The sequence below is a fragment of the Bufo gargarizans genome, chromosome 2, assembly GCF_014858855.1.
Source record: "Bufo gargarizans isolate SCDJY-AF-19 chromosome 2, ASM1485885v1, whole genome shotgun sequence".
NCBI lineage: Eukaryota > Metazoa > Chordata > Amphibia > Anura > Bufonidae > Bufo > Bufo gargarizans.
The window spans coordinates 43712584-43735893 of NC_058081.1; the positions used below are offsets into that span (position 1 = coordinate 43712584).

Genomic DNA, 23310 nt, shown 5'->3' on the forward strand with positions numbered 1-23310 from the left:
CATATTAAGTGGCCCCTATGTCAAGATCCCGCTCTTTTACAAGCTTTATGGATGTGACGGGGAAGACCAGGGAGCTTTGCACTTTGGATTGCTGTGTCGAGACTCTTAAATGAGGCTCCACAGTGTTTTCTGTAGCTTGTCTCCCTAAGATCAGCCATTGTTTTGTTTGAGTAGTCTCTAACGCATTGCTCCCGGTTAGCCAGAATACTACTCCACACTGATGAGGGGCAACACCCCGAAACAGCTGTCTGTGGATGGCTTAGGTCTTCCACGTCACATCCTCAAAGCTTGTAAAAGAGCGGGATCGTGACATAGGGGCCACTTAATATGGTGGATAAGGTGATCTCTGTAATGGGGACACCCCTTTGCTCGGTTTTCCTTCCTTTGAGGGATATCTGGCTTTCACTGTGTTGAAGACCCATAACTGGGCTCCACAACTATTTTGCATATTACTGTTACTCGGGGAGCTTTGCACTTTGGATTGCTGTGTCAAGACTCTTAAATGAGACTCCACAGTGTTTTCTGTAGCTGGTCTCCCTAAGATCAGCCATTGTTTATTGCAAGACAGACACAGCAAGGGGAGAAGGGAAGAAGAGGGGTTTCAATACTGCTTCATCAATATCCGGACAGTCTGCAGCAGTCCTGGATGGTTATACTCTCCTAATTCATACCTAGGTATTTCTTGGCAAGCTATAAAGCATTCTTAACAAGGTTCATAAGGTGCCAAGCTTCTTGGATATGCCAGGGTTGGTCCCATGGAAAAGTCCATGAAGCACCACAGTATGATTCAGGCTGCTCCTGGGAACATAGTCTTTGAGTTCATCTTCCAAGGTGTCCAACAGAGCTTGCACAAATGGACACCCCCAGAATAGGTGCAAAAGTGTTTTCCTCAGCATATGGGCACCTAAGCCAGGGACGAACTGGGTACTTAAAGTAATCCTTGAAAAAAAAACTAAAAGTGGGCTCATGTTGTAGGAAGGTCCAAATTGATAGAAGGACAACAGAAGTAGGTGTGGCCAGCAATACCATAGCGCACAAAAAAATACAACCCCAACAGAACCAAATACCACAGTGCAGCACAAAATACTGCCCTAGCAGAACCATATACCACAGTGCAGCACTAAATACTGCCCTAGCAGAACCATATACCACAGTGCAGCACTAAATACTGCCCTAGCAGAACCATATACCATAGTGCAGCACTAAATACTGCCCTAGCAGAACCATATACCACAGTGCAGCACTAAATACTGCCCTAGCAGGACCAGATACCACAGTGCAGTACTAAATACTGCAGCATAACTAAATACCACAGTGCAGCACATAATACAGCCTCTGGGAAGCCAAATACCACAGTGCAGCACAAAATGCTGCCACCTACCCCACAGTATTAAGCTGTATCATCATCCTAAGCAAGGCAAAATCATTGGATTCAGGAGTGTATAAGTGCATGATGCTCCTACATTAATGAATGCAGAGAGCATCAGGTCTTTATGTACCTTGCTGATGGCTAAGAGCAGGGTTTAAGTTGCCCACTGGGCATCGGCCCACCAGAAACATTTCCTGTAGGGTCCATGGCCAATCCCCTCATGACCTGAACCATTACCTGGTATTGCACAGTTCTCACTCCTCAGGCATGCATGATAGTTCTCATGGGCAGATCCCTCTGAATGACCATACATGCCTGGTCTTTGTGCCCCTTGGTTAACCTGCTAGAAGCTGTGTACTTCCATACTGTCTCAGCAGTGGCAGCAAGGAGCCCTGGCATAGCCTTAGCTTGGATGAGCTTGTAAACAGTCTTTGATGTTTACAAGTTGGGCTTGAGACCCTCCAGCTGGTGTTCCCTTACAAACTTGGAAAGGTCCTGATAGTACCAGCAGATGTCCCTGTTGTAGTGGTCAGATCTATCCCACTTGTCCCAGAGAGGCAGAAGGAAGCGGAACGTGGACTAGCCTTCTGAGCGGCTTTCCTTTGTAGTTATATTCCTGCGGACACAGTCCCATACAATATCTGCCTGCAGCAGAGTGGGGATGTCAAGAACTCCTTTACCTTGCAGGGCTCCTTGTACATGACTGTCCATTTTGGAGCCCCAGATGAAGTAAAAGATAGTCCTGGTCTGGTATACAGTGAAATGAGGGGGCCAGGCTTGTGCAGTGTACGCACAGGCAGGATTTCATTATGTTGAGCAAGATTCTGAGGCTCCACAGTCTGATCTTTTGATTGACCTTGGCTAAGCAATCTTGCCAGGACTTTAGCTTGGTCCGTTCTTCCCAAATCAGACTATCGGGATCTTTAAGAAGTCCATCTGAAAGGAGAAGTGGGTGGCGGAAGTCAGGGCCCACTCCCCAAACAGCATGGCTTCCAATTTCCCACAGTTGAGTTTAGATTCTGCTGGATAGATACAGAAAACAGTTCATAATACAAACAAAAATAAAAGGTGAACGATGGCTGCTTTGTCTGACCCCGAGAAATGGAAAGGGTTCAGTCTTCAAGCTGTTCAAAAGCACCATGCTAAAAGGTCAAGGTGCAAGGTAATTTTTTTTTTTTAATGAGATCCCGCGGTATGTGCTTCCTACACCCGTGCAACAAAATTGTGCAGCACGCCACAAGAAAAACATGCACTAGGTTATGGTCTATGTCAAAGGTGATTGCCTCTTATCAGTGCAGAGCAGAGAGAACTTGCTTAACTGGTGTAGAGGCCTTTGTCAGGGGTACTATTTCTCTCTGTGGAGAGTGCTTAGTTGGCATAAGGAATCTTATAGATCAGTGATGGCTAACCTTGGCACTCCAGCTGTGGTAAAACTACAACTCCCAAGATGCCCCCTTTGCTTGGCTGCTCCCAGAACTCTATAGAAATAAATGGAGCATGCTAGGAGTCGTACTTTCACCACAGCTGGAGTGCCAAGGTTAGCCATCACTGTTATAGACCATGCAATGGTACTCTGGAAAAAAGTATAAAAATGAGGTTTCTTTATAAAAAGAACTGAATCCTCTTTGAAGATGTAAGATAAGACTTTTCTATGTCAACAAGTTGACCTATGATTTTGCATATTTGAAGCGTCACGGCTACAGTTTTCTGAAAAGCCTGATCAGTCAAAAAGACTGAACTGAAGACATCCTGATGAATCCTGAACGGATTGCTCTCCATTCAGAATGCATGGGGATAAAACTGATCAATTCTTTTCCGGATTTGAGCCCCTAGGATGGAACTCAGCGCCGGAAAAGAAAAACGCTAGTGTGAAAGTACCCTAAGGCTACTTTCACACTAGCATTTTTGCTGGACCTGGCAGGGTCCAGCAAAAATGCTTACGTTACTGATAATACAACCATCTACATCCGTTATAAACAGATCCAGTTGTATTATCTTTAACATATCTGTAACATTGCCAAGACGGATCCATCATTAACTCTATTGAAAGTCAATGGGGGGGCGGATCCGTTTTCTTTTGTGGCAGAGAAAACTGATCCGTTCCCATTGACTTGCATTGGGGGTAATGCCGGATCCGTCTTGCATCCGCATCCCAGGACGGGGAACGCAACTAAACGGAACGGAATGCATTTTGGAGAATTCCGTTCAGTTTTGTCCCCATTGACAATGAATGGGGACAAAACTGAAGTGTTTTTTTTTTCCAGTATTGAGCCGTTATGATGGAATTCAATACCGGAAAACTTAAACGCTAGTGTGAAAGTACCCTAAGTGTATTCTGAACAGGTTTTCTGAGATGGCCTACCCCAGCCAGTCATCCACACAAGGGTTGAGAATGAGATGAGGTGGCGACTTCTACCACCATAGGGCTATGGGGTCTGGGGATGGAAGCAGAACTCTGCACTGAACAATCTCTGAGCCTTTGGTCTGTTTGTTTATGAGGGCAGAGACTCCCAACTTAACCCCCCGGGCTGCCCCAAAAATATTGGGACATCGGGAAAAATTGTGTGGGATCTATTGGCGCTATTCCTACACAAAGGGTACCACATGTACACCGATAATTTTTACACTAGTATACCCCTTTATAAGTCCCTCCATGCTGCAAACACAGGGGCTTGTGGGACAGTGCACAAAAACAGAGTGGGATACCCACAACCGCTGATGTCCAAGCGTTTGGAGAAAGGAGCATCCTTCTCCCTTGCAAGTGACCAGCTGCTTGCAGTGAAGTGGAAGGTCAGGAAGGATGTCCACATGCTGACCACCGTGCATGCAGACACCACAGTAGCAGTTAGGGAGAGTGGGGGGCTACTGCGGACAAACACAAACCGGTCTGTGTGACAGATTACAATAAATGTATGAGAGGTGTAGACCTCTCGGACCAGGTGCTTCAACCCTACCTGGTGAAGCAAAAAAAAACTGGGTCTGGTATAAAAAAGGTAGCAATCTACCTAATTTAGATTGCTACCTATAATAGTTTTGTTTTATTTAAAAAGTCCCAAGGAACCCCCAACTTCCTTGATTTCCAGGAGAAGGTGGTTGAGAGTCTCTTGTTTGAGTCCCCGGCACCTAGGAAAGCCTTTGAATCAGAGGATGTTCTAAGGCTTTCAGAATGCCACTTCCCTCACCCCGTTCCTGTCACTACCAGCAAGAAATATCCTCAGAAACGATGCCGGGTGTGTAACAAACACAGAAGGAGGAGGGACACCCTAATTTACTGCCCCAGTTGCCCATCACAACCAGGCCTCTGCAATTACCCCTGTTTTGAGACGTACCATACGGTTGCTAATTATACATTTTATTTAATACCAAAAAGGGTGGGTGGGGGAACTTTTCAAAAAGTCAATTTATTCTCTTTTTCTGTTTAGTTTGTGGGCTTTCCAGGGAGGGAGGGATCCTTTTGGGATGTGTAACACCCCAGAGTTGTGTTACTACACGCCTCTACCCCGCTACTATCTGTTAAAAGCTTTTATACTGTCATCTGATGTGATTTTGCTTATGTCTTCACAAATGTGCATGCAAACCTATGTTAAATTCAATTGTTAAAGTCGTTTTCCTGGTATACCAGCAGGTGGCAGCTTCATTGCTAGAGATAGTTTTAATGTTATGGCCGTTCATAGTGGAACAATCCTGTTCTATTCTGCCCCCCTTCTGAAGAGAAGTAGAGGATTCCGTCTTCCTGCAGCAAGGGAGGGAAAAACAAGTAAGTTACCCCCTGTATAGGGAAGACAGCAAGGACCAAGTCTCGGTCTGAGACTTTATCACATACCCAGTCTGAGCACTTGCAGCCTAAGCTGGATGAAAATAAGTAGAAACTACAACCTCCAGAGCTCCAGAAAGAAAGCATCCCCTGAGAAACCATCTGAGAGATAAGTCTAGAGACCTAGGAGAAGCCATTCCTCCTCAGCTAGTCTGTCCCCACAAAGCAGAAGTTATAGAAAAGTGCAGAAGATTAATTCCTGTCACTGATTGCCAAAACCTGCTGGGACCAGATACCAAAGCTGTATACTGCTTGGATACAAGTTATCTTCAGTAAAGAAACGTTTGAACTTCATCTAAAGGTCTGGACATAGATTCTGCTGCAAAATTCCTCTATTACCCCTACTATCACTACACTCACATTTATTGCAAGTGAGCCAGGAGCCAGGAGTCCAGCCATACCTAGTTAGGAGACACCGTTGACACAATTATCACCACCCTATAGAGACAGTATAAGTAGAGTTGAGCGAACACCTGGATGTTCGGTTTGAGAAGTTCGGCCGAACTTCCCGAAAATGTTCGGGTTCGGGATCCGAACCCGATCCGAACTTCGTCCCGAACCCGAACCCCATTGAAGTCAATGGGGACCCAAACTTTTCGGCACTAAAACGGCTGTAAAACAGCCCAGGAAAGGGCTAGAGGGCTGCAAAAGGCAGCAACATGTAGGTAAATCCCCTGCAAACAAATGTGATAGGGAAATGAATTAAAATAAAAATTAAATAAATAAAAATTAACCAAAATCAATTGGAGAGAGGTCCCATAGCAGAGAATCTGGCTTCCCGTCACCCACCACTGGAACAGTCCATTCTCAGATATTTAGGCCCCGGCACCCAGGCAGAGGAGAGAGGTCCCGTAACAGACAATCTGGCTTCATGTCAGCAGAGAATCAGTCTTCATGTCATAGCAGAGAATCAGGCTTCACGTCACCCACCACTGCAACAGTCCATTTTCATAAATTTAGGCCCAGCACCCAGGCAGAGGAGAGAGGTCCCGTAACAGACAATCTGGCTTCATGTCAGCAGAGAATTAGTCTGCATGTCATAGCAGAGAATGAGGCTTCACGTCAGCCACCAATGCAACAGTCCATTGTCAGATATTTAGGCCCAGCACCCAGGCAGAGGAGAGGTCCCGTAACAGAGGATCTGGCTTCATGTCAGCAGAGAATCAGTCTTCATGTCATAGCAGAGAATCAGGCTTCACGTCACCCACCACTGTAAGAGTCCATTTTCATAAATTTAGGCCCAGCACCCAGGCAGAGGAGAGAGGTCCCGTAACAGACAATCTGGCTTCATGTCAGCAGAGAATTAGTCTGCATGTCATAGCAGAGAATGAGGCTTCACGTCAGCCACCACTGCAACAGTCCATTGGCATATATTTAGGCCCAGCACACAGGCAGAGGAGAGAGGTCCCGTAACAGAGGATCTGGCTTCATGTCAGCAGAGAATCAGTCTGCATGTCATAGCAGAAAATCAGGCTTCACGTCAGCCACCACTGTAAGAGTCCATTTTCATAAATTTAGGCCCAGCACCCAGGCAGAGGAGAGAGGTCCCGTAACAGACAATCTGGCTTCATGTCAGCAGAGAATCAGTCTTCATGTCATAGCAGAGAATCAGGCTTCACGTCACCCACCACTGCAACAGTCCATTTTCATAAATTTAGGCCCAGCACCCAGGCAGAGGAGAGAGGTCCCGTAAAAGAGGATCTGGCTTCATGTCAGCAGAGAATTAGTCTGCATGTCATAGCAGAGAATCAGGCTTCACGTCACCCAACATTGGAACAGTCCATTGGCATATATTTAGGCCCCGGCACCCAGACAGAGGAGAGGTTCATTCAACTTTGGGTAGCCTCGCAATATAATGGTAAAATGAAAATAAAAATAGGATTGAATGAGGAAGTGCCCTGGAGTCCAATAATATATGGTTAAGGGGAGGTAGTTAATGTCTAATCTGGACAAGGGATGGACAGGTCCTGTGGGATCCATGCCTGGTTCATTTTTATGAATGTCAGCTTGTCCACATTGGCTGTAGACAGGCGGCTGCGTTTGTCTGTAATGACGCCCCCTGCCGTGCTGAATACACGTTCAGACAAAACGCTGGCCGCCGGGCAGGCCAGCACCTCCAAGGCATAAAAGGCTAGCTCTGGCCACGTGGACAATTTAGAGACCCAGAAGTTGAATGGGGCCGAACCATCAGTCAGTACGTGGAGGGGTGTGCACACGTACTGTTCCACCATGTTAGTGAAATGTTGCCTCCTGCTAACACGCATCAGGTGGTGGTGCAGTTAGCTGTGGCGTGTTGACAAAAGTTTTCCACATCTCTGCCATGCTAACCCTGCCCTCAGAGGAGCTGGCCGTGACACAGCTGCCTTGGCGACCTCTTGCTCCTCCTCTGCCTTGGCCTTGGGCTTCCACTTGTTCCCCTGTGACATTTGGGAATGCTCTCAGTAGCGCGTCTACCAACGTGCGCTTGTACTCGCGCATCTTCCTATCACGCTCCAGTGCAGGAAGTAAGGTGGGCACATTGTCTTTGTAGCGTGGATCCAGCAGGGTGGCAACCCAGTAGTCCGCACAGGTTAAAATGTGGGCAACTCTGCTGTCGTTGCGCAGGCACTGCAGCATGTAGTCGCTCATGTGTGCCAGGCTGCCCAGGGGTAAGGACAAGCTGTCCTCTGTGGGAGGCGTATCGTCATTGTCCTGCCTTTCCCCCCAGCCATGCACCAGTGATGGACCCGAGCTGCGTTGGGTGCCACCCCGCTGTGACTATGCTTCATCCTCATCCTCCTCCACCTCCTCCTCATCCTCGTCCTCCTCGTCCTCCAGTAGTGGGCCCTGGCTGGCCACATTTGTACCTGGGAATCACAGAATTACCACCATTCTAAAATATAACCTTTAATTGTATTTAAATAAAAGTCAATACACCCTTATCTATACAGAAAATAGAAAATAAATAAATACAAAAAAGAAATCAAAAAATAAGGTCTAATGGTATAGCCCATCTAAGGCTGATAGGGAGGTGGTAGAGCAGTTGTATTGGGCCTATAGGGAAAAATGTCCCTGATGCTGGCCCTGATGTAGATGATCCTGCCTATATACGGAATAGCCGCCCTGATAAGGGCGATCCCGTCTCTCGTACCTCCTAAAAACCCTAAAGAACCCTAGCGGGAGAAGGAACACAAGAATTATTAAACTTGATAGAGGACCTATACTAAAGTACACAAAATAATAAATAGAAAAAGTACCCGAGGAGATTAAATGTGGCAGTCAATAATCAAAAGAAAAGGTGAAAAAGATGTCCAATGCCGTCCCTACGCGTTTCGCCTGGTTGTTGTCAGGCTCATCAGGGGACAAAATTGATCATGGAGGACCGACACCAAAAAGTACTAAAGTAATATTATGTACATGAAGATTTATTTTTGATTTTTTTGAGCTATTTTAGATAAAATAATAACAATATAAGCCGCTGGCTCTAATAAGAATAGTGACACCTGTCAGTAAGATAACAGAATATTTGATACAGGGGATCCCTAAGTAGCCGGTGGTGGATCGAGAGGTGGGGGTCTGGATAAACTCTACATATCCCCAAATCTCAAGATTTCCAGGGAATGGCTACGTGACGGTATATCATTTTATATATATAATGTATAATCCGAATAAGAAGGTCCCCCTGATATCATTTTATATATATAATGTATAATCCGAATAAGAAGGTCCCCCTCATCCTCCTCCACCTCCTCCTCATCCTCGTCCTCCTCGTCCTCCAGTAGTGGGCCCTGGCTGGCCACATTTGTACCTGGCCTCTGCTGTTGCCAAAAACCTCCCTCTGAGTCACTTCGAAGAGACTGGCCTGAAAGTGCTAAAAATGACCCCTCTTCCTCCTCCTCCTGGGCCACCTCCTCTTCCATCATCGCCCTAAGTGTTTTCTCAAGGAGACATAGAAGTGGTATTGTAACGCTAATTACGGCGTCATCGCCACTGGCCATGTTGGTGGAGTACTCGAAACAGCGCAACAGGGCACACAGGTCTCGCATGGAGGCCCAGTCATTGGTGGTGAAGTGGTGCTGTTCTGTAGTGCGACTGACCCGTGCGTGCTGCAGCTGAAACTCCACTATGGCCTGCTGCTGCTCGCACAGTCTGTCCAGCATGTGCAAGGTGGAGTTCCACCTGGTGGGCACGTCGCATATGAGGCGGTGAGCGGGAAGGCCGAAGTTACGCTGTAGCGCAGACAGGCGAGCAGCGGCAGGATGTGAACGCCGGAAGCGCGAACAGACGGCCCGCACTTTATGCAGCAGCTCTGACATGTCGGGGTAGTTGTGAATGAACTTCTGCACCACCAAATTCAGCACATGCGCCAAGCAAGGGATGTGCGTCAAATTGGCTAGTCCCAGAGCTGCAATGAGATTTCGCCCATTATCACACACCACCAGGCCGGGCTTGAGGCTCACCGGCAGCAACCACTCGTCGGTCTGTTGTTCTATACCCCGCCACAACTCCTGTGCGGTGTGGGGCCTGTCCCCCAAACATATGAGTTTCAGAATGGCCTGCTGACGTTTACCCCGGGCTGTGCTGAAGTTGTTGGTGAAGGTGTGTGGCTGACTGGATGAGCAGGTGGAAGAAGAGGAGGAGGAAGCCGAGAAGGTGGAGGTGGCAACAGGAGGCAAAGAATGTTGCCCTGCGATCCTTGGCGGCGGAAGGACGTGCGCTAAACAGCTCTCCGCCTGGGGCCCAGCTGCCACTACATTTACCCAGTGTGCAGTTAGGGAGATATAGCGTCCCTGGCCGTGCTTACTGGTCCACGTATCTGTGGTTAGGTGGACCTTGCTACAGATGGCGTTGCGCAGTGCACACTTGATTTTATCGGATACTTGGTTGTGCAGGGAAGGCACGGCTCTCTTGGAGAAGTAGTGGCGGCTGGGAACAACATACTGTGGGACAGCAAGCGACATGAGCTGTTTGAAGCTGTCCGTCTCCACCAGCCTGAATGACAGCATTTCATAGGCCAGTAGTTTAGAAATGCTGGCATTCAGGGCCAGGGATCGAGGGTGGCTAGGTGGGAATTTACGCTTTCTCTCAAATGTTTGTGAGATGGAGAGCTGAACGCTGGCGTGTGACATGGTTGAGACACTTGGTGACGGAGGTGGTGGTGGTGTTGGTGGTACATCCCCTGTTTGCTGGGCGGCAGGTGCCAACGTTCCTCCAGAGGCAGAGGAAGAGGCCGAGGCGGCAGCAGCAGAAGAGGTAGCAGGGGGAGCCTGAGTGACTTCCTTGGTTTTAAGGTGTTTACTCCACTGCAGTTCATGCTTTGCATGCAGGTGCCTGGTCATGCAGGTTGTGCTCAGGTTCAGAACGTTAATGCCTCGCTTCAGGCTCTGATGGCACAGCGTGCAAACCACTCGGGTCTTGTCGTCAGCACATTGTTTGAAGAAGTGCCATGCCAGGGAACTCCTTGAAGCTGCCTTTGGGGTGCTCGGTCCCAGATGGCGGCGGTCAGTAGCAGGCGGAGTCTCTTGGCGGCGGGTGTTCTGCTTTTGCCCACTGCTCCCTCTTTTGCTACGCTGTTGGCTCGGTCTCACCACTGCCTCTTCCTCCGAACTGTGAAAGTCAGTGGCACGACCTTCATTCCATGTGGGGTCTAGGACCTCATCGTCCCCTGCATCGTCTTCCACCCAGTCTTGATCCCTGACCTCCTGTTCAGTCTGCACACTGCAGAAAGACGCAGCAGTTGGCACCTGTGTTTCGTCATCATCAGAGACATGCTGAGGTGGTATTCCCATGTCCTCATCATCAGGAAACATAAGTGGTTGTGCGTCAGTGCAGTCTATGTCTTCCACCGCTGGGGAAGGGCTAGGTGGATGCCCTTGGGAAACCCTGCCAGCGGAGTCTTCAAACAGCATAAGAGACTGCTGCATAACTTGAGGCTGAGACAGTTTCCCTGGTATGCATGGGGGTGATGTGACAGACTGATGGGGTTGGTTTTCAGGCGCCATCTGTGCGCTTTCTGCAGAAGACTGGGTGGGAGATAATGTGAACGTGCTGTATCCACTGTCGGCCACCCAATTGACTAATGCCTGTACCTGCTCAGGCATTACCATCCTTAGAACGGCATTGGGCCCCACCAAATATCGCTGTAAATTCTGGCGGCTACTGGGACCTGAGGTAGTTGGTACACTAGGACGTGTGGATGTGGCAGAACGGTCACGTCCTCTCCCAGCACCAGAGGGTCCACTAACACCACCACGACCATGTCCACGTCCGCGTCCCTTACTAGATGTTTTCCTCATTGTTATGGTTCACCACAACAACAAAAATATTATTTGGCCCAATGTATTGTATTCAAATTCAGCGGGATATAAATTTGAGGCCTAGTATTTAGGCGCTGGGTGATCGGTATGGATTTAGTGACAGAATTAGACTTGGAAATGCACAGTAGCGTGTGTGTGAAGTTATTCTGAATGACCCTATGTGCACCTTGAATATTATATACCCTTTTAGGGATAGATTTCAAATAGCTCTGATATAGCAGAAACCACTAAATTATGAAATTGCTAAATTGGGAATTGTATTTCAACCCAGAACAAAAAATGTGCTTTGGCGGACACTAAATAACTTGCCCATCCACAACAGGACAGCGGTAACGACAGATTTAGCGGGATATAAATTTGAGGCCTAGTATTTAGGCGCTGGGTGACCGGTATGGATTTAGTGACAGAATTAGACTTGGAAATGCACAGTAGCGGGTGTGTGTGAAGTTATTCTGAATGACCCTATGTGCACCTTGAATATTATATAAGCTTTTAGGGATAGATTTCAAATAGCTCTGATATAGCAGAAACCACTAAATTATGAAATTGCTAAATTGGGAATTGTATTTCAACCCTGAACAAAAAATGTGCTTTGACGGACACTAAATAACTTGCCCAGCCAGAACAGTACAGCGGTAACGACAGATTTAGCGGGATATAAATTTGAGGCCTAGTATTTAGGCGCTGGGTGACCGGTATGGATTTAGTGACAGAATTAGACTGGGATATGGGCAAAAAATAACCACACTATTGCTGGTTAAATGCACTTGGTGTGACAGCTTGACCAACCACACTACTGAGGGTTAAATGCACTTGGTGACAGGCGCAGCTTGCCCCTGATGTAGTATATGGCCAAAAAATGAACAGACTATTGCTGGTTAAATGCACTTGGTGTGACAGCTTCACCCTGATGTAGGCTTTAGCCAAAAAACAACCACACCATTGAGGGTTAAATGCTCTTGGTCGCAGCTTGTGCTGGCGCACCACAAGACACAAAATGGCCGCCGATCACCCCAGAAAAAAGTGACTGACAAACGGTCTGGGCAGCCTAAAAACAGTGAGCAATTGAATTTCAGCAGCTCAATGATGCACAGCTGCAGATCGATTGATTAATCAAGTCCTTTGGAGAAGTTAATCTGCCTAATCTCGCCCTACTGTCGCAGCCGCAACCTCTCCCTACGCTCATCAGAGCAGAGTGACGGGCGGCGCTATGTGACTCCAGCTTAAATTGAGGCTGGGTCACATGGTGCTCTGACCAATCACAGCCATGCCAATAGTAGGCATGGCTGTGACGGCCTCTTGGGGCAAGTAGTATGACGCTTGTTGATTGGCTGCTTTGCAGCCTTTCAAAAAGCGCCAAGAAAGCGTCACAAACGCGCGAAGAAAGCGACGAACACCGAACCCGAACCCGGACTTTTACGAAAATGTCCGGGTTCGGGTCCGTGTCACGGACACCCCAAAATTCGGTACGAACCCGAACTATACAGTTCGAGTTCGCTCATCCCTAATTATAAGCCATTACACCACTCTGGCATTCCTAATCTGGGATGTGCGTTATAATACTTTGGAAGGGGCCTGGGATAGTACCCTGCGCAAGCTGCAATTGGCGTCTCGACAAATACGGAATATTATCCACCTATATCCTGGCCATTGCAAAAGTGGTATCACGAACAGGATCGGATTGTGTGCCTATCATCTCTACAAGGCCTAATAATTGTGTTAAAACCCTGAAAATTGACTTTATTGCGGTGCCAGAAAGCGCTAAAAACTGTGCGCGGCAACACTCCAAAGGTTAATTCTCCATATTTCTGTAATGGTGCCGCTTCTTCATGCCTTTTGAAAGCAATTTTTTTTTCAGACATTGAAACAAATTTTACCTTTTTCTGATTTGTTTTCTTAATTTTCTTGATTTAATTTTTTATGACTATGTCCTTCCACACAAAGCTGTTAATTCCATTCGCATTACTATATCATGATATTGGCATGATATTTTTTGATTTGGAGGATCTCTAATGATTGAGTTGTTCCTCACCAGTACGCTAAAGGCTTTATTAAGAATTTCTTTTTTGTGGACACCCCACAACACTTCTAGAAATATTGACATAATTTTGGGAATTAGTGATCCATTACTGTTCCTACAGACGGTTCTGGACACTGTCCTTTTATACATTCTATAGGTGACTGGTTGATTGTGTGCATAGTGGTTTCTACCTTGCCGGGCAGGGGCCTGTTATGGTGCACCGCGTAACTTAGCACGTTCGTCTCTAATATAAGTATTGATGGGACTAACGAGACGTTGTACGACCAGTCACTGTCCTTGAATGCCAGCTTGTCATTACAGCCCTATCGGTGTTTTTGTATCTTGTGAACAAACTGGCATTTCCAACATGGTTGGAGACATTTTGCTCCATGTGGCGGATTTCTAAGACAGTAACAGGGTTACCCATCTAAAAAAAAAAATCTCCAATTTCCTGTAAAAATTTTATTAACAATTTGAATAAAACCATATATACTCATTATTTTATCCTATAATAATTTTGCACTCAGCATGCTTACTACATCACTAAATGCATGCTTTATGGGATCTAGTTTTTAAAATGGGGTCATTTATAAGGGTTTTCTATCATTTTGCAGCTCAACGCCATTACATGTGTGCAATGGGGCCTGAACCATTTTTAGTTTATTATCTGAAAGGCCCCAGGTGCTCCTTTTATATTTGGGCCCTGTTAGGGCCACAAAGGGGATATTTCTGAAGACAGGAGAAATGGGGTGATACATTTTGGGGTGTACTTCTTCATTTTATGTGCTCTCTAGAAAAAACAATCTGTCTTTAAATTACACTTTTGTGTAAAAAATGAAAAATATATTTTTTTTTCCGCCTGTTTAGCATTAATATCTACAAAAAACTAGGGGTTCTAAAAGCTTACTACACCCCTAGATGAATACCTCAGGGGGTCTAGTTTTCAAAATGGGGTCCATTATGGGGGTTTTCTATTTTTTTAGCAGCTCAACTCCATTACAAGTGTACAATGGGGCCTAAAACATTTTCAAGCTAATTTTGTGTTCTGAAAGCCACTGGGTGCTCCTTTATGTTTGTGCCCTGCCGTGTGTCAAAACATAAGATTAGGGCCACAATGGGGGTATTTCTGAAGACAGGAGAAATGGGGTGATACATTTTGGGGTGTACTTCTTCATTTTCATGTGCTTTGTAGAAAAAAATTAAACTTTTGTGTAAAAAAAAAAATGAAAATTGTATTTTTTTTTCCCACCTGCTTAGCATTAATTTCTTTAAAAGACTATGGGGTCAAAAAACTCATTACACCCATAGATGAATACGTTAAGGGGTCTAGTTTTCAAAATGGGGTCACTTTTCTTGGGGGGGGGGGTTCTATTATTCTGACACTTATAAGCCTCTGCAAACTTGGCTAATTGCAGGAAAAAATATGTACTTCAAAAATGTTAAAATTTATGTTAAAATGGTAAGTCAAGCAAATATGATGTTCATGGACGTTGAAACTCAAAAAACATATTTTTTTTATTGATATTCGGTATTAAAAATTCAAAGGGGTGTATAACTTCTAAACATGATATAATAGGGTGATCTGTGACATCTAGTGTGTAATGCCAAAATTACACACCTCTCCCCTGTAATTCACCAGGGTTAGGCCTCATGCACACGACTGTAGTTCTGGTCCGCATCAGAGTCGCAGTTTTTGCGCCTCGGGTGTGGACCCATTCACTTCAATGGGGCCGCAAATGATGCGGACAGCACTCCGTGTGCTGTCCGCATCCGTTGCTCCGTTCTGTGGTCCTGCAAAAAAAATATAACATGTCCTATTCTTGTCCGTTTTGCGGACAAGAATAGGCATTTCTACAATGGGCCGCCCGTTCCGTTCCACAAATTGCAGAAGGCACACGAGCGGCTTCCGGATCCGCAATTTGCGGACCGCAAAAAAACGACACGGTCGTGTGCATGAGGCCTTAAATGTATTGTATGGTGTTTTAGTTGTCACATATACAATTAATGTCACAATAAACGTGCCTGCCCAACATGTGGATAGATATATGTTGTCTCAATGTCACAAGGTTATTATCCACATGATATAGGGATCATTTAGGCCGTATAACGTTCAATAACTATTAAACCCTAGGGATAAAGACCTCCGGCCCCTCCATATAGGCAAGAAACCCAGTGCTGGGCACGGTAACTGCACCGCTCTCGCCACTGGGATATGAGCGTCACCCAGGGGATGGCCGTGCACTATGCCATCCACCGGGGATGAAACAATGGTGCTATACCTATACTCCCGCTAGCAGATGTACCAGCTGATATGGCTCATATACAGCCAACTATCAGCCACAGCTAGCGAGAAGTACTAGTACTGGACGTCTCGACGCGTTTCTGTGCGCCTGGTACGCACACTTCTTCAGGAGCAAAGAGCACAAGTAGTAACAAAAGAGCCCTGCCTAAGCCGCACTTCTCTAGTGTGAGAGTCGACGTTCTAATGTGGCTTGATGTGAGCCACGGCACTATGATGGCCGCGAAGTGGCCGTGTGAGTGCGGTAATAAATAGGGTGAACACCCTGCCCCGCAGGCGTGCCCCCGTGTGTTCAGCCAATCCTGGCGAGAGACAAGCTCTAGCGTCGCCGGTCAGCTGACAGGCAGGAGGAACAAGGCACACCCCGTCCAGTACTAGTACTCCTCGCTAGCTGTGGCTGATAGTTGGCTGTATATGAGCCATATCAGCTGGTACATCTGCTAGCGGGAGTATAGGTATAGCACCATTGTTTTGTCCCCGGTGGATGGCATAGTGCTCGGCCATCTCCAGGGTAAAGCACCTGTCCCAGTGGCGAGCGCAGGTGCGGTTACCGTGCCCAGCACTGGGTTTCTTGCCTATATGGAGAGGCCGGAGGTCTTTATCCCTAGGGTTGCACTTTATACGGCCTAAATGATCCCTATATCATGTGGATAATAACCCTGTGACGTTGAGACAAAATATATCTATCCACATGTTGGGCAGGCACGTTTTTTGTGACAATAATTGTATATGTAACAACTAAAACACCATACAGTACATTTAAAGAGGACCTTTCACCGATTATGACATTGTGAACTAAGTATACAGACATGTAGAGCGGCGCCCGGGGATATCACTGCACTTACTATTATCCCTGGGCGCGGCTCCGTTCTCCTGCTATGCCCTCCGGTATCTCCGGTCACAAAGTTATGGTAGGCGGAGTTATTTTCTCCCAGGCTGTGAGCTCTGCAATGCGATTGGCCAGCGCTACAGAAGAACAAGGGCAGACTCCGCCTACTATAACTTTGTGACCGGAGATACCGGAGGGCATAGCAGGAGAACGGAGCCGCGCCCAGGGATAATAGTAAGTGCAGTGAGATCCCCGGGCGCCGCTCTACATGTCTGTATACTTAGTTCACAATGTCATAATCGGTGAAAGGTCCTCTTTAACCCTGGTGAATTACAGGGGAGAGGTGTGTCATTTTGGCATTACACACTAGATGCCACAGATCACCCTATTATATCATGTTTAGAGGTTATACACCCCTTTTCATTTTAATTTTTTTAATAAAAATACGCATATTTTATCAGTAAAATTTGAAATTAAAGTAAAGTACAATATGTGATGAGAAAACAATGTCAGAATTAGGCTACATGCACACGACCGTATGTGTTTTGCTGTCCGGAAATTGCGGATCAGCAAAAAAAACGGATTACGTTCTGTATGGCATCCGTTTTTTTTTTGCGGATCCATTGTAATAATGCCTGCCCTTGTCCGCAAACTAGAAAAAAATGGGACATGCACAATTTTTTTTGCGGGGAAACGGAACGGACATACTGATGCAGACAGCGTTTTTTGCGCACCCATTGAAATGAATGGGTCCGCATACTATTTGCAAAAAAAAACAAAAAACGAACGGACACGGAAACAAACAACGTTCGTGTGCATGTAGCCTTACTTTGATGTACAAAACCTTTATGAAGTTATTCTCTGCTAAAGGCCTCATGTACACAACCGTTGTGTGTTTTGCGGTCTGCAAAACGGACAAGAATAGGACAGGTTATATTTTTTTGCGGACCACGGAACGGAGCACATGGAGTGCTGTCCGCATCTTTTGCGGCCCCATTGAATTGAAATCTGGCTTGGTCATTAAGGCCCAAACAGGCTTGGTCACTAAGGGGTTAATAAAGCCAATTGTAATTGATGATGCTGATATTTTGCAAGAAGCTGAAGCTGACAAATAAGTGTAAAGTTCACTAATGAGTCCACTTTACTGTCCATAGTGATGATTCTTCTGAAAGAAAAATTGACTTAATTTCTAGCTTAGTCACTGTAAGACCTCTTTCACATGGGCGTCATGTTTTTGGGCCAGATAAGATGCGGGTTCGTTGCGGGAAAATGCGCGATTTTTCCGCGGGAGTGCAAAACATTGTAATGCGTTTTGCACGCGCGTGAGAAAAATCGGCATGTTTGGTACCCAAACCCGAACCCGGACTTCTTCACAGAAGTTCGGGTTTGGGTTAGGTGTTCTGTAGATTGTATTATTTTCCCTTATAACATGGTTATAAGAAAAAATAATAGCATTCTGAATACAGAATGCATAGTACAATAGGACTGGAGGGGTTAAAAAAAATAAGAAATCATTTAACTCACCTTAATCCACTTGCTCGCACAGCCCGGCTTCTCTTCTGTCTTCTTCTTTGAGGAATAGGACCTTTGATGACGTCACTGTGCGCATCACATGGTCCATCACATGATCTTTTACCATGGTGATGGATCATGTGATGGACCATGTGATGAGCGCAGTGACATCACCACAGGTCCTTTTCCTGTGCACAGCAAAGATGAAGACAGAAGAGAAGCCGGGCTGCGCGAGCAAGTGGATTAAGGTGAGTTAAATTATTATTATTTTTTTTATTTAACCCCTCCAGCCCTATTGTACTATGCATTCTGTATTAAGAATGCTATTATTTTCCCTTATAACCATGTTAGAGGGGTGTGTAGAGGGAGGGAGCTCCCTCCCCGTCCCCATCGTGGTCCCCGCGCTGCTGTGACGGGGACCTGATGGCTGGGACAGCAGCCCAATGCCTTCCTTAGGCATAATGGCTGCCTTTCCTGTTAGGCAGTGAGATCCAGCCCCCTGGATCTCACAGGCGGGAAGGCTGTACGTGTATTACAGTGAGTAATACACTTACAGCCAATGCATTACAATACAGATGTATTGTAATGCATTGTACAGGGGATCAGACCCCCAAAAGTTGTGGGGGAAAAAAAGTAAAAAAAAAAAAGTTACAGTTTTGCACAATAAAAAAAAATAAAGAGTTTCAAGTAAAAAAAGGGTTCTTGTTCCATAATTAAGTAATAAAAAAATTGTAAAAAATAGGAATAAAAAAAGAAAAGTATACATATTAGGTATTACCGTGTCTGTACCGACCAGCTCTATAAAAATATCACATGATCCACCCTGTCAGCTGAATGCAGTAAAAAAACAACAAAAAAACAGTGCAATTTTTTGGTCACCTTCCCTCACAAAAAGTGTAATTCCAAGTGATCAAAAAGGCGTATGTACCCCAAAAGGGTACCAATCAAACCGCCATCTCATACCGCAAAAAATTAGACCCTACCTAAGACAATAGCCAGAACAATAAAAAATAATAATAGGGCAGTCAGAAAATGGCAACACAAAAACAAGATTTCATTCTGTTCAAAAATGAATTTACTGTGTAAAACTTAACAAAAATAAAAATAAAAGACATATTGGGTATAGCTGCGTCCGTAACAACCTGCTACATAAAAATATCACATTATATGCCCCCTCAGGTGAATACTGTAAAAAATAAATTAAAAAAATACACCAAAACAGCCTTTTTTTTCACCTTGCCTCACAAAAAGTGTAATACCCAGTGATCAAAAAGTCTTATGTACCCTAAAATGGTACCAATAAAAAGGTCACCTCATCCCCCAAAAATGAGCCCCCACATAAGACAATCACAAAAAAAATAAAAACCAATGGTGCCCATAAACCAATCCATCAAAATCTGAGCTGCAAAAGCCATATGGCGCTCCTTCCATTCTGAATCCTGCCATGTGCCCCCCCAGCAGTTTACCACCACATAAGGGGTGTTGCTGTATTCAGGAGAAAATGGGTAACACATTATGGGGTGTTTTTTCTCCTGTTACCCCTTGTAAAAATCTAAAATTTGGGGCTTAAGCAACATATTATTGGAAGAAATCAAACTTTGCATTTTCACAGCCAAGTGTTTCCAAATTCCGTAAAAACGCTTAGGGGGTCAAAGTGCTCAGTACCCCCCCTAATACATTCTTTGAAGGGTGTAGTTTCCAAAATGGAGTCACTTTTTGAGGGTTTCCACTGTAGGGGTACGTCAGGGTCTCTTCAAATACAAAATGGTGCCTAGAAACCATTTTAGCTCCAAAATCCGTGTAAAACAAAACATGCAATGCAAAAGCTCTCTGCAAACCAAATAAAATACAAAAATGCATAATAATTGCTAGTGCTATACTTATAAATTAGAGACGCTTGGCAAATACATTTTGTACAAAATTATTTGAGCCCGTCTGCCGCACGTCAAGGCGATCTCTGTAAGACGGGTTCCTAACACTAAATTCTACCTGTTATGTGCCATGATGGCTACTAAACAATTCAGGGAGTGTAGGTTCCACATGGCCACCAAAGAATGCAATGAGAGTCCACCCTATACCTTTCCTGGTGCCAAATGGCTTCCAGTGAATGAGGGAGAGCAGGCCTGGCTATATACTCACACTAATTAAAATCAGCCTATGGGGCAGACGAGCTGGTCAGGAGTGCACGACTGAGGTGTCAGCCACACCTTCAGTACAATCTGCAAAGAAAAAGGGGGTCAGTGAGCACATCCCTAAATCCATATGGTGCTCCTTTCCTTCTGACCACTGCCACGTACCTATAGAGCAGTTTACCACCACATATGGGGTATTTCTGTAAACTGCAGAATCAGAGTAATGCATATTGAGGTTTATGACAGTTTAAAGATAAGGTTTATTAGGCTACTTTCACACTGGCGTTTTGGCTTTCCGTTTGTGAGATCCTTTCAGGGCTCTCACAAGCGGTCCAAAACGGATCAGTTTTGCCCTAATTCATTCTGAATTAAAAAGGATCCGCTCAGAATGCATCCGTTTGGCTCAGTTTGCCTTCGTTACGCCTCCATTCCGCTTTGGAGGCGGACACCAAAACGCTGCTTGCAGCGTTTGTGTCCGTCTGATGAAACTGAGCCAAACGGACCCATTCTGACACACAATTTAAGTCAATGAGGACGGATCCTTTTTCTATGACACAATCTGGCACAATACAAAAACGGATCCATCCTCCATTGACTTTCAATGGAGTTCTTGACCGATCCGTTTTGGCTATGTTAAAGATAACATTAAAAGACAAAACATGCAATGCGACAACTCACTGCAATATAGAGTACAAAATTGCATAATAATTACAAGAGCTACACTATAAGTGAGAGATACTTGGCAAATCGTTTTGTACAAAATTATTTGAGCCCGTCTGCCGCACGTCAAGGCGATCTCTGTTAGACGGGTTCCTAACACTAAATTCTACCTGTTAAGTGCCATGACGGCTAGCATACACTTCAGGGAGTGTAGGTTCCACTTGCATGTTAAAGATAATACAAACTGGATGCATGCGGTTGCATTATCTGAACTGATCCGTCTGTGCAGATCCATGACGGATCTGCACTAAATGCGAGTGTGAAAGTAGCCTTAGATGACCAGCACAAAGTGAAAGTACCAGTCACACATAAAAACTATTAACCCTTTGTAACAGAACGGCTCAATAATTATAATAAAGGCCCATTGAAAATATGAGTTTTAGTCAAAAATGAGTAAAATGCAATCATAAACAAAAATTGCCTCCGAAAGTGTACATAGACTTTAAATGTTTTTTTTTTATGGTTTGGAAATACATTTTCTTATACATTTGTCTTCCCAACAGATGCTGATAATGTTTTTCATGATATGGACAGTGAAAGCATCAATTATCTAGGTGGATCTTTACTGACATCTTCTGATGCAAGCAACCTACAGACCCGAGCTGGACCCATTGATCGTCTGTATTCCATGCAGACCTCTTACTTTGCCTCCTGACCACTACAGGTGACATGGAACTGTCATAGTCCGTTGCAGATATCCACCTAGGTGATAATTATTTACATCCAAAATATCAGGACAAAAAGACATATGGACTACCTATGAACTCTAACTGAAGATTATCTCATTTGCGTTCTCCATGTTATTATTTATATAGCTTTTACATGTCTTATCTATGTAATTAATGAGAATATGTTCATTCTGATTGTTTTCTATGGCATGCTATTTTTATTCCAATATTCTTGTGGACATTTATTTAACTGTAAAGCAGTGAATGAGAAAAATGTATGTCTGAAGATTGGGCTGTTTTATGGCTGAAGATTGGGTTAAATAAAATTAGGATTTTGTCATGGTTGGCAATGTTTAGAGTTGAATTCTTCTTACATGTCTCCATATAAAAGGGGTATTTAATGTGATAAAGAGATGGCAGGTTATGATTTCACGTTATTATCTGGTACCGCACCAATCTTAGGAGTTAATTTAGCACTGCATCTCTTTTTTAGTTTTCAATAAATGGATATGCGGGAACTGCAACCAGCCTTCTTCACTTGAATGGGGGCATACTGCAGTTTTCTGCACAGTGGGGGCAGGATGCCACTGTCTAGGGAAAAACAGTAAAGGGGATGCAGTAGTAAATAATATGGACCCACACTGATGTTATGATGGCATATCCTAGTGAATTACCCTTTATTTATACATGTGAACCCCAAGGAAAGGGTTTTCTGTGTCCCTCAGAGAGAACTCATGTTGGTTTGCAGGGATTCCAGCAACAGTAGGCAGGAAGATTTCTATAGTGTGGTGGTTATTGTATTTGCAATACAAATAAATTTTCCCTGTTTTGAAATTGAGTATTTAAAGTTTTGTTCAAAATAAAATCTTCTGCTATCAAAAAAATAAAATAAAATATGCACAAAATGGAGCATTCATGAACCTAAAGTTTACCTAAGTAAAAAAAAAAAAAAGTTTGCATCTTTTTACAATCAGAAATGTAAATGATTAGGTCTTTTTTGTGCTTCCCTAATGCATTTTTCATCCTAATTCACTGGGAATGTGTCAGTCTATTTAGACCATTGATACTGTACGTATGATAGTCCCGAAAATAATTAATAATGGGTAAGGGGTGAATGGCATCCACAATAAATATCATCCACAATTGTAGTATCAGAAACAGTGCTTTTACTGCTTCATGACTATACACAAACAGGATATAGATATAACCCATAATACTCAACATAAGGTACAGACTAATACTTAGTGATGATCGAGCACCAAAGTATTCCGGTGTGCGGCCCGAACACATTGCTATATTCGTGTGCTCGACCAAGCACCCGAGTATAATGGACATCAATGGGAGACAAGCAGGCACCCCCTGCTCTGAAGAGGGGAGGGTGCCTGGTCCATTCGAAAAAGTCAGAAAGTGACAGAAACACCACTGAAATGGATCGGGAACAGCATGGGGACGATGTCTGGATGCATCTTGGACTCCCAGGTCGCTGCTGGGAACCATGTTGTCCGAGTTGTACGCCAACATTCTTTCCTCTATATTCAATTGTATATAAAGTGCAAGTGATGCAAAAAATTACAAGCAAGAGGCACTCCGAAACAGCCTGTATATCATATAAAGGAGGGCCTCATTCACATTGTGGTTCAATAGTTCAGTT

At 44.8% G+C, this 23310-nt stretch overlaps 1 protein-coding gene across 1 annotated transcript in view; it reads left to right on the forward strand.

Annotated features, from left to right (window-relative positions):
• The window catches only part of LOC122929311 (LIM homeobox transcription factor 1-alpha-like), a 124094-nt gene extending 102448 nt beyond the window's left edge, over positions 1-21646 (forward strand). Inside the window, exon 8 of the mRNA XM_044282830.1 lies at positions 21495-21646. Within this exon, the coding sequence (XP_044138765.1) occupies positions 21495-21646 (152 nt within the window). The remainder of the gene's footprint in view (positions 1-21494) is intronic.
• Positions 21647-23310: the final 1664 nt, after the last annotated feature.